Source organism: Ceratotherium simum, chromosome 22 (assembly GCF_057802395.1).
Source record: "Ceratotherium simum simum isolate JZ-2026a chromosome 22, ASM5780239v1, whole genome shotgun sequence".
Classification (NCBI taxonomy): domain Eukaryota; kingdom Metazoa; phylum Chordata; class Mammalia; order Perissodactyla; family Rhinocerotidae; genus Ceratotherium; species Ceratotherium simum.
Window position 1 is genome coordinate 18183612 of NC_141921.1, and position 15968 is coordinate 18199579.

At 38.5% G+C, this 15968-nt stretch overlaps 1 protein-coding gene across 14 annotated transcripts in view; it reads left to right on the forward strand.

The window, feature by feature from the left end:
- Positions 1 to 15968, forward strand: part of SCMH1 (Scm polycomb group protein homolog 1) — a 217333-nt gene that overhangs the window by 44420 nt on the left and 156945 nt on the right. For 9 of the 14 annotated variants that reach the window (XR_015555782.1, XM_087446160.1, XM_087446171.1 and 6 more), the window contains 2 exons: positions 14111 to 14179; positions 14648 to 14671. Coding sequence is in view for 10 of the 14 variants with exons in the window: in XM_087446160.1 (XP_087302286.1) it covers positions 14111 to 14179; positions 14648 to 14671 (93 nt within the window). In the remaining 4 variants the exon portion in view is untranslated. Of the gene's footprint in view, positions 1 to 5287; positions 5418 to 14110; positions 14180 to 14647; positions 14672 to 15588; positions 15736 to 15968 lie in introns of those variants that run through there. The other 5 variants (XM_087446164.1, XM_014784216.2, XM_087446169.1 and 2 more) reach the window with 2 other exon arrangements.

Genomic DNA, 15968 nt, shown 5'->3' on the forward strand with positions numbered 1-15968 from the left:
GATTTGGAAGGGCCTTTAAAGGCTACCTAGTCCAGCCTTCCTCTTCCTCCTCATGATTTAATATCTCCACCAAGAGGTTATCGTATTTCTGCTTCCACATCCTCAATGATGGCAGATTCATACCTTCCCTCCCCAGAGTTCATCCCACTGTTGGGTACCTCTGACTGCCAGAAAGTTCTTCCTAGTAATGAGCTGAAGCCTGTCTACCTGTAGCTTCCACTCACTAGTCCCAGTTCTCCCCCTTGGGGTAATCTGCCTTCAGAGTGTACTGACTGGCAGAGCAGATCATCCAGTACTATCATCTCCTTCGTTCCAGATACTGACTGGAATGTCAAATCCATTTATGTCTGCCAAGAAGTATGATGTGGCACCATTAGTACCACTAAACTCCTTCCCTGTTCAAGGAGCATGAGCCAGAAGCGTTTGCTTCATGAACCTAAAATGCGTTTGCTTCTAGGCTCTGGATCACACCTCTGTAAGCCTCTGGAAAGGCTAAACATTGTAGGTAGTTGAAGTCTACTAGGATGGCCTGTAAGACAAAGGATGTTATGGCTTTTCTGCATTTTCATTAGCCGTTCATTGCTAGCTGCTTTGCTTGTTAAAGGAAATATTGATGATCTCTGGGGTTCTTCTCTCTGTGTGCACACATAGACATGTATAATTGCTACAGAGGGAGTAGGGGGAGGGATGATCACCAAGGAGAGATCTGCTCTATCTTCTTTGTTCACATCTGCTGCATGCACAAGACAGGATTTATTGCTTTCTTTGAGAAAGTGATTGCCCAGCTTGCTTCCCCTCCCCCTTCCCCCCCTCTTCTGGGGGATCATCCCAGAGAAATATTACCATCTCATCACACTTATGACTGAATGGAGTAAAGTAAATGAAGGAGAGCTGGAGGCAAAGGATCAGCTGAGAGATACTAGGAATACTTGCTAATGAGAGAGAGTGACTAATCAGTGGCACATACCAGACCAGTCCCCTGTCTTTCTCCTGCCTCCTCTGTAGCTCATCCTGCATGACCACAGTGGGGCAGGTGTTCTGCTCCCAGCTTTTCCGTTTTGATCTCTGTGCATATTGGCATAGGATTATAGTTTATTAAAACCACAAGTGCTATATTACACAGAAAGAGTTCTGTCTTATCTTAATGGGTTTTCAGAAGTTCATTTGATGCTTCTTTTTTCTATTTTCCAGTTTCCATTTCTGGGGGAAACACTCCTCCTTCCCTGATCCCTTCTTCCCTTCTTCCCTACCTTCTCTCTTTCATGGTACGTGCATGTCAGCCTGCATTATTTCTTTTGCCTTTTCCAAGCTCTATGAGTATTTAAAACATAGTACCTATGGACATCCTCCGTTTAATCTAGTTTTACCTCATTAAATCCCAGACTGTACCTAATGTTATTCAGTGACCAGATCAAGCTAATAAGCATCAGTGCTTCAGTTTTTGCTGTAGTAAATTGGGTAGAGTATCCACATTCACACCTGGTTGTAGTTCTTCCCAAGCTGGGCTATTTTATTTTAGAAGTGTTAACTGAACCAGGTTCATTTTTGCCAGTCGCCCAGAAAGCCAATTGCCAAGATGACGAGATTGCAGCAGAGAGAGAATTTTAATCACAAGACAGCCAAGCGAGAAGGCAGGAGAATCAATCTCAGATCCACCTCCCTGTAAATGGAGACATAGGGATATTTATGGGATGGGGTCTGAAGTGTGGAGACAGATGACTGGAGGTAAGGAGAAGTGAGGTAATTGATGATCTGTGCAAGCGTAGTCAAGCTTCATGCCTCTTCATAGGATACATGTTCACAAAATGGCAGCATTACCATGATCTGAGGGTGAATTAGCTCCTTGACGTCAAAAAGGTCACTTGTTGAGCATTTGTGCAGGCCCAGTTGATGGGTTGGTCGTCTCAACTGGCCTGAACTGGACAAAGGGTCTCAGTTCCTGAAGAACCACTCTTAATTACTCTGTTGATAAGACCGGGTCAGTTGCACTTGTCCTGGAGGGCCCGCGATTACAGAAGCATTTGTAAGGTTTCTTTTTTGTGAGTTTGGTTTTTTGTTTTTCGGGTTTTTTTGAGGAGAGTGACATTGTGGTTAATAGCATAGTTTGCATTATATCTTGCCTTTTCTACTGACTGTAACCTTTTAGAAAATTATTCAAAGTTATTCTCTGAGTATCGTTTCCTCATTACTAGAATAGGGTAGTGAGACCATGTTAAGTGGTATCGTACTGGTGAGGATTCAACAGGATGGTGTTATGAAACTACTTAGCACGATATCTGGTATATGGTGAACACTGAGAAATAGTAGCTATATAATGTTAATAATGATCATTATTACTATTATTAATGTATAAGTGATAATTTACAACTGAATTTTTTCTTAATATCATAATATGCGAAGAATTTTTTCTACTTTTCCTTGTTTCAAGGGATGGCCTGTTGTGTGCTTGTATTGTCACACTTTGAAAGGATGCTTCCATAGCCTTGTAGATTTTTCTACTACATGTTGTCTTTCTCTCAAAGGTTTCCAGAAATGCTAAAATCTTTGCATTCTCTAGATCTGCACTATTCAGTGCAGTAGCCACTGGACACCTGTGTCTATTTAAATTTAATAAAAATTAAGTACAATTAAAAATGCAACTCTTCACTCACACTAGCCACATTTCAAGTGCTGAATAGCCACGTGGCTAGTGGCTACCCATTAGACGATGCAGGTATAGGACATTTCTATCATTGCAGAAAGTTCTGTTGGACAGCACTGCTTTAGATTTTACTAGTCTATGCCCTTGCCCTCCTTTCTCAGAAATCAAAGAGGATATATTTTCTAGGATGTTCCAGAGACTACTTCCGTAATGTTTCAGGGCCCTGGACATCCATTGTGTGGTTACTCTTCTTACTCCAACCCCCTAGTATCATTACTGTCTTTTAGAATAAATACAGGCACTTTCACTTCCCCCAAGAGGATTGAATTACCATAATTCTTTTGTATGATTTATTTTTTTTAATTAAAGTATGGTTGACATACAATATTGTGTTAGTTTCAAGTGTACGACATAGTGATTTGACATTTATATACATTACAAAATGATCACCCTGATAAGACTGGTAACCATCTGTCATCATATAAAATTATTACAGTATTGTCGACTATATTCCCTATGCTGCACATTGCATCCTCAGTTATTTTTTCATAACTGGAAGTTTGTACCTCTTAATCCCCTTCACCTTTTTTGTCCTTCCATCATTCCTCTCCCCTCTGGCAAACACCAGTTTGTTCTCTGTATCTATGAGTCTGTTTCTGTTTCGTTTTGTTTGTTTGCTTCTTTTGTTTTTTAGACTCCACCTATAAGTGAAATCATATGGTATTCTTCTTTCTCTGTCTGACTTATTTCTCTTAGCATAATACCATCTAGATCTATCCATGTTGTCAAAAATGGCAGGATTTCATTCTTTTTTTTTTTTAAATACCTTCTTTTTTTTTTTTTAAAGATTTTTTTTTTAATTTATTCATTTTTTTCCCCCCCAAAGCCCCAGTAGATAGCTGTATGTCACAGGTTCACATCCTTCTAGCCGCTGCACGTGGGACTCGGCCTCGCGCTGGACGGAGAAGCGGTGCCCCGGGGCCCGCCCGGGATCCGAACCCCGGGCCGCCAGCATCAGAGCGCGCGCACTTAACCGCCAAGCCACGGAGCCGGCCCAGGATTTCATTCTTTTTGCATTAGCATAATTTTTAAAGGTCACAGTCAACAGTAAGAGGAAGCCAAAGGGAAAAGAGGCAAAGTAGAAGTAATTCTAGCAGATATTCCTTAGAGTAGTTACTTAAATTGTGAATATTAGAATCCTTAGGGACTAACTAGTATCAGGAGGTTCTAATGTCCTTTTTGTAAGTACATTGTAATATTCATGATCTGAGTTTTCCCTCTGAGAAAGGTAGTAAACAGCAAGTTTTTCCTTAATAATCCCTATTATCTGTATTATGCACTTTTAAAGCCATTTTTTCATTTGTTCTTCACAATAGCCTAATGAAGCAAGTAGTTTTGAGATTATCATTATCTTTTTACTGATAAGAAAGCAGGCTCAGTGTAGTTAAGTTACTTGCCTAAAGTCTTTAAGGGAAAATAGAATTAAGATTCAAAACAGAATAAAATTTTAACTTCCAGTTAAGTATTTCTTGTTTTGTTTTTATTTTTGTTTTGCTCTATTTTACCACCCATCAGACTATGGTAAAAGAAAGAGTGAAAGTTCTTTAGGGCAGCTTGGACACTGTATAGTGTTGCATGAGGTACTCTCAAAGAATTGCTGCAGCCTCATTCGTCCTGTGATCATGTGTATTAGTCTGCTTGGACTGCCGTAATACCACAGGCTGGATGGCTTAAACAACTGACATATATTTTCTCACACTTCCCGAGGCTAGAAGTCCATGCTCAAGATGCTAACAGGGCTGATTTCTGGTGAGGCCTCTCTCCTTGGCTTACAGACAGCACCTTCTCACTGTGTCCTCACCTGGCCTTTTTCTCTGTATGTGTTTGTGGAGAGAGAAAGAGACAGAGACAGAGAGAGGGAGATCTCTGATGTTTCTTCCTCTTTGTATAAAGACACCAGTCCTGTCAGATCAAAGCCCTATCCTTATGACCTCATTTAACCTTAGTTACCTCCTTAAAAGTCCTGTCTCCAAATACAGTCACATTGGAAATTAGGACTTCAACATAAGAATTTTAGGGGAACACAAATTACATGTTAATGCTTTTTATTATCTTTTGATTTTCTGGCTTAAACTGGTTAGTTGGAAACTATGTTTATTTTTTTTTGTTTTTAAGATTTTATTTATTTATTTATTTTCCCCCCAAAGCCCCAGTAGATAGTTGTATGTCATAGGTGCACATCCTTCTAGTTGCTGTATGTGGGACGCGGCCTCAGCATGGCCGGAGAAGCGGTGCGTCGGTGCGCGCCCGGGATCCGAACCCCGAGCCGCCAGCAGCGGAGCGCACGCACTTAACCGCTAAGCCACGGGACTGGCCCTGGAAACTATGTTTATATTTAGAGTTTGCATGGGATCAAATGTAGCAAATATCTTTTCTTTATTTCTGTGGATATTGAGGCTTAGTTAAATTAAACCTGTGGTACTTGCTGTAAGGTACTGTCCAACCCTGAGATACTCTAAGAAGCAAAAAGAATTGTTCTGACTGTCCTACTTTTCTTGTAATGTAGCCTAATTTGTTAATAGTTAAAAGTCTCAATACTTTACAGGGTAATAAGTGTCCCCCTTCCTCCTCACCCCCATTTTACAGATGGAGAAATTAACATACAGAGAAACTGACTTGTCAGAGGTCAGAGCAAGGTATTGGTGGATCCAGGGATAAATCCCAAACCTCTTAACTCCTTGACCAGTTTTTAGTTCATTGACTATGCAGCCTAGTGGTAAGTATCTCTTTACCCTTTCCTGGAGGTAAGAGGGATTAAGAGATTTAGCAACGACTGAATTTAAGGAATTCCTCATTACTAATTAGATCATTTATTATCCCTTTTAGCCATGATGTCATTTTTGTCATTAGCATAAATTTTCCAGGTCATGAGAGGAGGTTGGAAGGTTTACTTTTTAAATACTTAAAAATATTTCTATAACAGTACAACCACACTAGAGATTATTATTAAAAAAGAAAGAAAAACCTATTATTTAATGAATTTGTTCTCTGTGTTAGGCACCATGCTGGACACTTTGTATTATATTATCTTACTCAAATGTCATTATAAACATTTAAGCATTATAAACATTATAAACGTAAATTAATAGCCATTTCTGGAAGGTATGCATTCTTACTGTTTTTATAGTGATATTCTTAATAGTAATGGTTTAATTAAATAGAAAAATATCTATAAATTTCAGAGTCTAGATTCTAAATAAAATTTGACTTTTGTGGAAACTAAAAACATTATCAGAAATCTTTAAAGATAAGATCTCTTTATGTTTAAGCAAGTTTTCTAGATGATGATGTCTTATCCCTTTTTTATCCCTTGCTTGGGATTTACTGAGGTGGGGTGATTTGTCTTGTCTGAGATGAAGTCAAGCTTGCTCTTCCACTCAACACTTAAATCATGTTTTCTCTAAAGCCTTTTCTCCTATTTGTATACCTGAAACAGTTATGATTCTTTATTCACTGGGGAGGTTGAACAAGCAAGCCTCATGAAAAGTATGGATGTAACTGGGCCTCCAGAACCAAGGTCCCCTAGGCCATTAGTGTATTCTCTTCTCCATCCCTCACCTCTGCTTCTTGCCCATTGGCTTCTTCTTGCTTATTGTAGATCCGTGTTCTCCATTATAGTAAAAAATATAGCCACTCACATTGACCACGTTTTACTTCTCTTATCATACCCTCTACATGCCTTCTGCTTTAGCCACATTGAACTAGGGTTGTCCAGTATGGCACTGTCCAATAGAAATGCAATGCAAGTCACATGTATAATTTTAAATTTTCCAGTAGCCACATTGAAAAAGGTAAAAAGAAACAGGAGAAATTAATTTTAATAATACATTTTATTTAACCTAGTATATCTAAAATATTATTTTAACATGTAACCAATATAAAAATATATAATCTAGTCTATATCACTTTTTTCATAGTCAATCTTCAGAATCTGGTGTATGTTTTATAGTTACAGCACATCTCAATTCAGACACTAAATTTTATCAGAAATACTTGATCTGTATTTAGATTTAAAAAAATTTACAGTTAAAATAGTAGATTCTCATCCCAGTTTTGTTCCAAACATACTTAAAGTTTTCCCAATAACTGCACTGAATGTCAGTTTTTAAAATTAGTAAAAATTAAATATTCACTTCCTTAGTCACACTAGACACATTTCAAGGGCTCAGTATGGTTAGTGGCCACCATATTGGACAGAGCAGGTCTAACATAGTGCTTCAGGGCATCATTTCTTTCTTTACATTATTCCCTCTCAATGGTATACTTTATTTTTATTGTCCCATCCTCAGTCCCTAAGACTCAATTCAAGTGTCATCTTTTCCATAAAGTCTTAATTTTTCTTCCCATTCCCTCCCCAGGGAGAACTGTCTCCTTCCCTCAACTCTACCTTCTGAGCCCCCATACATACTTTTAATGCAGCACCTGTAATACTTTATCATACTTAATTATGTATCTTTCTCCCTCTTCTAGACTAAAGGGTGAATGCCTTGTTATTTTTTGAATACCCCATTACCTAGCACAGGGCTGGAACCTATGTGTAGTCAATGAGTTTTTGTTTAAAGAGTGAATGAGTATAATTTCAATCTGGAAATAGCAAAGACTTCAGAGGGTTTTTTTTTTTTGAAGGTAGTAAGTTGGAAACGGAATCTTAATGTCAAATTGAACAAGATTTAATAGGAAGCAATCCACTACTCTTTAAACCTATGACATTACATTCATTAATTTGTTTAATTTAACTAGACACATGAGATATAAAGGAGAATGAGGCATAATTCATACTGATAACTAGTTCATAGTCAGGATATCTACATGTGCTCAAACACTTATACACACACAAGGTACGGAGACATTGCAACTATCTCAACCCTCATAATATTGTTTGGTGCTTAGTGAAATAGAATTCCAAGGTGGAATAGGATCTTAGAAGTTTCTCTGGTTACCTCTCTTTCCAACCTGTGAATTCCCTCTCAGCTTAGAAAAGTTTCAGTATCTTTGGTGATAAATGGTCATCCAGCCTTTCTGCTTGTACACTTTAGGGGATGAATAACCCATCCTCTGCAGGATAGTTCTTATTGCCAGAAAGTCTCTCTGACATCTGCTTCACTGCAATGAGTGCTTTTACAAATGCCTCCAATTCGAAGATCACATTTCATGAAACCCCTGGTGACCACCTCAGTAGGATGTAAGCTCTCTGAGAGCAAGAGTTTTTATCTGTTTTGCTCAGTGATAGATCTCCAGTGCCTAGAATAGTGCCTGACAAATAACAGACAATAAATATTCATTGAATTAGTAAATCTCCGTAAGCAGGATTCAGGGCATTAACTCAATTCAATTTTTTACTTGTGGATTTACTCCTTTTGTTGACTGTTATTAAATATCTTTCATTGCTGTTGCCTGACCAACTCTTCCGCTCCATGGCACTGTTAAACTTTCTGAGCCCCAGATTCATCACCTGTAAAAAGATATTGATAATACTTGAGATGATATGTATCAAAATCCCTGGCATTGGGCCTGGTATATGGTAACGGTAGGTGTTAGTGGAATCTGAAATGGAATCAGTGTGACAACCTCTGAGCCTCTTGACATCCCAGAAAAGTTCATTTTTAAAATTAATTTCAAAAATTGTGATAAAACATATATAACATAAAATTTACCATTTTACCATTTTTAAGTGTACAGTTCAGCAGCATTAAGTACATTCACATTGTTGTGCAACCATTACCACCTTCCATCTCCACGACTTTTTTCATCTTGCAAAACTGAAACTCTGTACCCATTAAATGATAGCAAGTTCATTTTTAATATTAGCCTAGGTAAAGCATGATTGAAATAGTAAATCTGTAGTGGAAAAAATATATATTCTAAAATCAATATATAAATGACTTTTCTATCATGTACACTTTCAGATGATCTGGGTTTTATTTTTGCTTTTGTTTTTGTTTTTTTTTTTGGTGAGGAAGATTGGCCCTGAGCTAACATCTATTGCCAGTCTTCCTCTTTTTGCTGAGGAGAATTGGCTCTGAGCTAACATCTGTGCCCATCTTCCTCCATTGTGTATGTGGGACGTCGCCACAGCATGGCTTGATGAGTGGTGCATCAGTCCACGCCCGGGATTCGAACCTACCAACCCCGAGCTGCCAAAGCAGAGCACGTGAACTTAGCCACTACACCACTGGGCCGGCCCCCAGATGATCTGTTTTTAGTTACTCTTCATTAACCTGGATAATTGATATGTAACTATAGTGGATTTTGTATCTAAGTGTCAATCTCTATGTCAAAATTGTTTTGATGAAAGCATGCATTTAAATATTGACTTCTTAACATGTATAATTTTTCTCTCCTTGTGTAACTATTTCTGAGTTGGTAAAAAGACAAACTTTATTTCTTTTTTTTTTTTTAATTTTATTTATTTATTTATTTTTTCCCCCAAAGCCCCAGTAGATAGTTGTATGTCATAGTTGCACATCCTTCTAGTTGCTGTATGTGGGACGCGGCCTCAGCATGGCCGGACAAGCGGTGCATCGGTGTGCGGCTGGGATCCGAACCCGGGCCGCCATCAGCGGAGCGCACACACTCAACCGCTAAGCCACGGGGTCGGCCCAGACAAACTTTATTTCTTTGCGTGCTTACTGTGTGCCAAGCCCTAGGAATACTGCTGACTGGCTTAGAAGTATTTAGCTCTGACACTCTGTGGACAGGCATAAAAGTAGGAGGTAGAGATAGTACTCTGCTTGGGGATGTTACCAGAAAGCTATTCCAAAGTAACATTTTTCCTGAGCCATGATGAATAAATAGGAATCTCCCGAATAGAGAAGGAGAAAAAGTCCAGGGATATGAAAGAGGATGGCTATTATGTTTATTGTGTTTCAGTACAGTTTGGGGCTTGATCTTTGAAGACTTTTAAATGGGGTGGTGACAAGTTTTATCTGATCTTTATTTTAGAAAATTAATGCTAAAATGTGGATTGAAAGAAGTAAGATCAGACAGGAATTAAGTAACTTTTTTGTGTGTGTGAGAAAGATCAGCCCTGTGCTAACATCAGCCAATCCATGCCCATCTTCCTCCACTTTATGTGGAACGCCACCACAGCATGGCTTGCCAAGCGCTGTGTCGGTGTACGCCTGGGATCCAAACTGGCGAACCCTGGGCCGCCGCAGCGGAGCGCACGCACCTAACTGCTTGCACCACCGGACCGGACCCTTAAGTAACTTTTTATTGGTCAAGGTGAGAGATAATGAAATCTTGAACTCAGACTAGGAGCAGAGGAGATGGAAGAGAGAAAATGGTCATTTTAGAGGTAGAACTGACAGAATTTGATAACCTATTGGATTTGGAGGATAAGGGAGAGCCTCCAATTAAGGAGAATTTCAGGTTTCTGATTTGTTACTGTTAGCTGGAATAAGGGCTACCAGAGAAGAAATATACTGCCTGGGGAAAGATAATAAAGTAAAACTAGTTATTTAAAAATAGTAGCTACATAGCGTATCATAACATACTCTGAAACATGGCCATTATTCTTAGAATGCTTTGAAAAATTATAGGTGACTATCTCTTTTTTTTATGTGTGAAATTGTATCAGATGCTGTATTCTGTTCACTTAGAAATTGATACAGGCACAGTTACCTAATCCACTGAGTAATTTATGCTGATGCATTTTATGATGTAGTTGTCTCCTTTTCTTCTTTGGGTGCTGATTTCCAAGTTCCACTAGTTTGTGCCAGGAGTTTCAAATATTTCTTCTTCTTCTTATTTTTTTTGTGTGAGGAAGATTGGCCCTGAGCTAACATCTGTTGCCAGTCTTCCTCTTTTTGCTGAGGAAGATTGGCCCTGAGCTAACATCTGTGCCCATCTTCCTCCATTTTGTATGTGGGATGCTGCCACAGCATCGCTTGATGAGCAGTGTGTAGGTCCGTGGCCAGGATCCGAACCTGGGGACCCTGAGCCACTGAAATGGAGCATGCAGACTTAACCACTACGCCACCAGGCCAGCCCCTCAAATACTTCTCAGAAGTTCCTTTTTCGTTGTCTTAAGTTAAACCTTATTTGATGCCTTTCTGCTCAGTTAAGTTTGATAGTCATTTTGTGTGACCATTGAGTCTGGCTTTTGTTTTTTCTCTTTACTAGCGTATTTGTTTTCTAAATTGCACTGGTTGCTTTTAAATATTGTTTTATTAATGATCTTGCAGAGTGGTTTCTATTTATTGTGGCTTCCTGAATTAGTTTTGTGTATACTGATAGTTCATTTTTACTGAAGTGGTATAATACTGAAAAGCTGTAAAGAAATGGAATATATATTGTGTATATAATTTTTAAGAATACATTTTTTATAATTATAAAAATAATTGTGAAAAATTTTAAATATAAATTCACTTATGATATCCTAATATCTTTTGTCTCTGTTAGCAATTTTTAAGCCTGATCAAGTTGGCAATCTTTATTAATGATTTAAAGGTGAACAAACATGGCAGGTTACTAGAAAGAACAGGAGAGAAGGCAAATACTTGGAGTAGGATGTTGGCCAATGTGACTGGAGTGTAGTGGAAAAGGGAAAAGTCATAGCAGACAAGATCAGAGAAGTGGCAGGAGCCAGATCCTGCATAGCTTTGTAAGGCACCCTTCCCACTCAGTGGGAAGCTATTGGAGGTCCTTAAGCAGATAAATGACATTGTTTTGTTTTAAAATGCTCACTCTGACCCTTATGTGAAGAACAGGTTGGAGTAGGGCCAGAGTAGAAGCAGGAATACAAGTTAGTAGGCTGTTGTAATGGTCCAGGTAAGAGGTAATGGTGACTTGAACTAGAGTGTGAGTGGTGAGATTAAGCATAGTGGATGGATTTGGGATATGGTCCAACAGAATTTACTGACCGATGGGATATGGGTGTAAAGAAAGTAGAGGCATCAAGCATAATTTCCAGGATTTTTCGCTTGAGCAACTAGGTGATGGAGATGTTATTTACTGGTTTGGGGAAGACAAAAAGAGGAAGAGGTTGGCAAGAGGTGGCGTTCTGTTTTAGCCATGTTAAGTTTGAAATATCTGGTTGATAACCATGTAGAGATGGCCTATATTTGTAGTTGTATATGTGAGCGTAGAATTCCAAGAAAAGAGGCCAGTGCTGGAAGTGTAAATTTGGGAGTAATTTCAATGGAGTGGTGAGCAGAAAAACCCTATTTGAAAAAGGAGATAATGTGAGTAAGTTAGGAGGCAATGACTATAGACAACCTTTAAAATAAGTTTCCCCATGAAGGAGAGCAGAGAAATGGAAGGATATGGCAGGAGGGATATATGTGAGATTAAGAGGGTTGGGCGTGTGTTTGGGTTTTTTGTGTGTTTGTTTGTTTTGATAGGAGATGATGGAACAGTAAGAATGCTGGTGCAAGTGATCTATTAGAACGGGGCTGCTTGCAAAGTCCTTGAGAGGATGAGAGGAAGTGGGATCTGGAGAAAAAATAGATGGTTGGCTTTTGATAAAAACAGAGACACTTCATCCACAGCCACAGGAGAGAAGTCTGAAAGAATGATGAATGAGTAGATTCATTCATTCACCAGACATTAACTGAGCACCTGCTACAGTACTATGCATTGGGGATATACCACTAAACAAGATCAAGACTATACCTTCCTGAAATGAGTGGCATATGGAAGTTCCTATCCCTTATTTCTGTTTTCTCAATGAACCCTGAGTTAATGTCGTCACCTAAGAGTGAAGGTAAGAGAGGGAATATTTGCAGTATGAGGAGAGAGAAAAGGATATGAATTTGTTTTTTTTGGAAAGTGGAAAAGCAAACATGGTAGGGAAATGTGGTGTGATTTCTAGACAGTGTTAAGTGGCATTTCAGAATTATGGCCATGAATTTAAAGTGAGACCAGTAAGCTTACAATTTGTTTTTCTTCAGCCCTCATGAACTGTTGGGGTAGGCATGGTATAGGTGGATAAGTGGCTTTAACCAGAGTTAGAATTGAGGCTTTACTAGGCCAGTTTGACCATAAAGAGGTGAGAGGGAGTTAAGCGTGTTTGCCAGGGAGTGATTTTAGTGAGGGACCATGGAATCTGAGCTGGTAGGGAGAGAAGGGAAACCATGATGAGTGATTTGATGGTGAGAAAGTGGTAGGGTCAGTAGATGAATCTAAATTTTCAAATGAGGAAAATACATTTCCATTATATAAGTAATATATCCTCTTTATAGAAAATTTGAAAATAATATGAGATTAGAAAAAAGAAAGGGGAACAAAAAAGCAGTACCACCACCCAAATATACCAATTGTTTATATTTGCTGTGTTTACTTCTGTCTTTTTTCTAGTGATAATGTTTTAGGGTTGTATTCATTTGCTGGGGCTGCCATAACAAAGACTACAGACTAGGTGATTTAAACAACAGAAATTTATTTTCTCACAGTTCTGGAAGTTAGAAGTCTGAAATCAAGGTGTCATTGTTGGCGGGGTTGGTGTTTTCTGAGTCCTGTCTCCTTGGCTTGTAGATATCCTTCTTCTCCCTGTGTCTTCATATCCTCCTCTCTCGCATCTGTGTCCAGATTTCCTCTTAGAAGGAGCCCAGTCATGTTGGGTTAGGGCCCACCCTAATGACCTCATTTTAACCTAATTACTTCTTTAAAAACCCTGTCTCCAAATACAGTCACAGTCTGAGGTACTGTGGAGTGAGGACTTCAACATGAATTCTGGGGGAACACAATTCAGCCCGTAACAAGGGTGTTCTTTGTTTTCCATTTTTTACATAATTGTAATTATTCCATGAATATAACTTTTGATCCCATATTTTATCAGATAACATTATAACTTAAACATTTTCCCATTTTGCTGTTTAGCTTTTGTAAAAGTTTAACAACTGCAAAATACTTTGTCAAGTGAATGTGTTGCAGTAATCAGTCTTCTGTTTTGAACATTTAGGTGCTCCCCCCCTTTTTTTGTATTACAAACAATACTGAACCTTTTAAAAATGAAACTTTTTATTCTGTATTTTGGATTATTTCCTTAGAATAGAGTCTCAGGGGCTGGCCCAGTGGCGCAAGCAGTTAAGTGCACGCGCTCCGCTGCGGCGGCCCCAGGTTCGCCGGTTCAGATCCCAGGTGCGCACTGACGCACCTCTTGGCAAGCCATGCTGTGACGGCATCCCATATAAAGTGAAGGAAGATGGGCACGGATGTTAGCCTAGGGCCCTAGGATGTTAGCCTAGTCATCCTCAGCAATAAAAGAGGAAGATTGGCAGATGTTAGCACGGGGCTGATCTTCCTCACACACACACACACACACACACAAAAACACTCATAAAAAAAAAAGAATAGAGTCTCAAAAGTGGATTACTTTATCAAAAACTATGGATACATCTTGCTAAACTGGAGAAGTATCGATTCTTGTATTTTCTTTCCACATTACTGTTTTCTCTCTTCCCACAGTAATAGACTGGAATGATGTTAGAAAACACAAATATGGTCACCTATCAGAGTCTGCATCCCAATATCAAGGTAAGAAAAAACTCTATATGGCATGGAAAACTTTTATTTGACATGTCTTACCATAAAACCTTTGTTCTTAGAGGTCTGAATATACAAAGAACTCACTGGTTAAAGCAAAAGCAAATATTGTCATTTATAGAGGTATCCGTCTAAAGCAATATGCTTTGATTTGAGCTGGAAACCAGGAAACTTAGATTCTGAGTACAGAAAATCCCAAATTAGCGTCATCACTTTAGGCACAGTTGCGTAGCTTCTGTGGATTTCCATAGTTCTTAAGAGTTTAGGCTTGGTAGTAAGGCAGAATTGGGTGCTGTGCTTCCATAATACTGTACTACTAATAAACTCAGTATCTTTTAAAATGAGAGAATTGGGCTAGACAAATTCTCAAGCACTCATTTTACCCCAGAACTTCACCTTTCTATCATTTTGGTATGTTTGTCATGATGATTTATGCTGTGACATTTTTTTCTTTAATAGAAGCTACTGACATCCTGGAGCTAGGTAAGATATTTTTCTTGTGTTTCTGTTAAGTAAGGGGAATTGCTAAGCTAGGGATTAGAAAGAGGGAAAGAGTTCCATGGGTCTGTCTCATAAACTTGTGAATCCCGTGCTCTTGTTTGCCTAATGAGCCCATGTAATTCATCTCAGCTGTCATGTCAAACCCTCCTTCTCAGGAGGCCACAGACCAAGCTAACAAAAAGGGAGAGGGGTTAATTACTTAGAGAACGAGGAGGATGGGAACTGAACCAAACTGGAAGTAACTTCTTAATTCACTAAATCCAGAACTAAAATAAACCTCCACCATCTATAAATTCAGAATTTGGTGGGATTTTCCCAAAATAAATTATGTATGGGATGTATAAAACAAAGATTTTCTAAATTTTTTAACTGAAATATTAAAATATCAAATAAGAAGAGTCAGACTGGTTTTGCATTTGGTTTTCATCCCTGCATAGTATAGTTTACAACTAGGATTTGAGAAATAAAACTAATATTAATACTTCTCAGTCAGCTTTCAGGGTTCCTACATAAACATCAGTCTTAACTTCTTAGAGTCCTTTAAAATCCTTCTACATGTTATGAATACTCATATCCTGATGCTTCTATCAATTTTTGAGTATTTTTATATATTTTGTTACTGCAGCTTCGTGTGTTTAGCTCTATTATCATTATCTATTTGCTTCCTCCTGGCTTTTCTTCCAATGACCTCCAAGAAGATAATGTCAAGAGTAGAACACTAGACTAAGAGCCAGGACTCCTGGGTTCTTTGAAAGCCAACTCTGCCACTTAGTAACTTTGTGACTTTGATCCTTAGTTTTCTGACTTATAAAATGGGGATAATAATCCCATTCTGCCTACTTAACAGGGTTATTAAGAAGATTACATGAGCTAATGGATGTGAAAACATTTTAAAAACTCTCAAATACTTTTCAACTTTGGAGGATTATTAATTTCATCCTGTGCAGCGACTATCCTCAGACTTTAAGTCAAATCTTGTGACATTCTTTGAAGTGAAGCATTCTGTGAATGTGAGCTGAAGAAATGAATGAAATGAAATAATGCAGGTAAAGGGCCTGGCACTTGATAAACAATAAATGATAGTCACTTTTTGTTAGTCCTTAAAACTTTCCTCAAGCTTTCTAAGGTACTGGTGTATGTTAGAAAAAACATGGACATCAGAATTGGATAGGCCTTGGTTCGAATTCCTATTCCCCACTTACCAGTTTTGTGACTTCAGGACAATTACTTAATCTTTCTCAGCCTATTTCCTCATCTTTAAAATGGGAATAAAACCAAC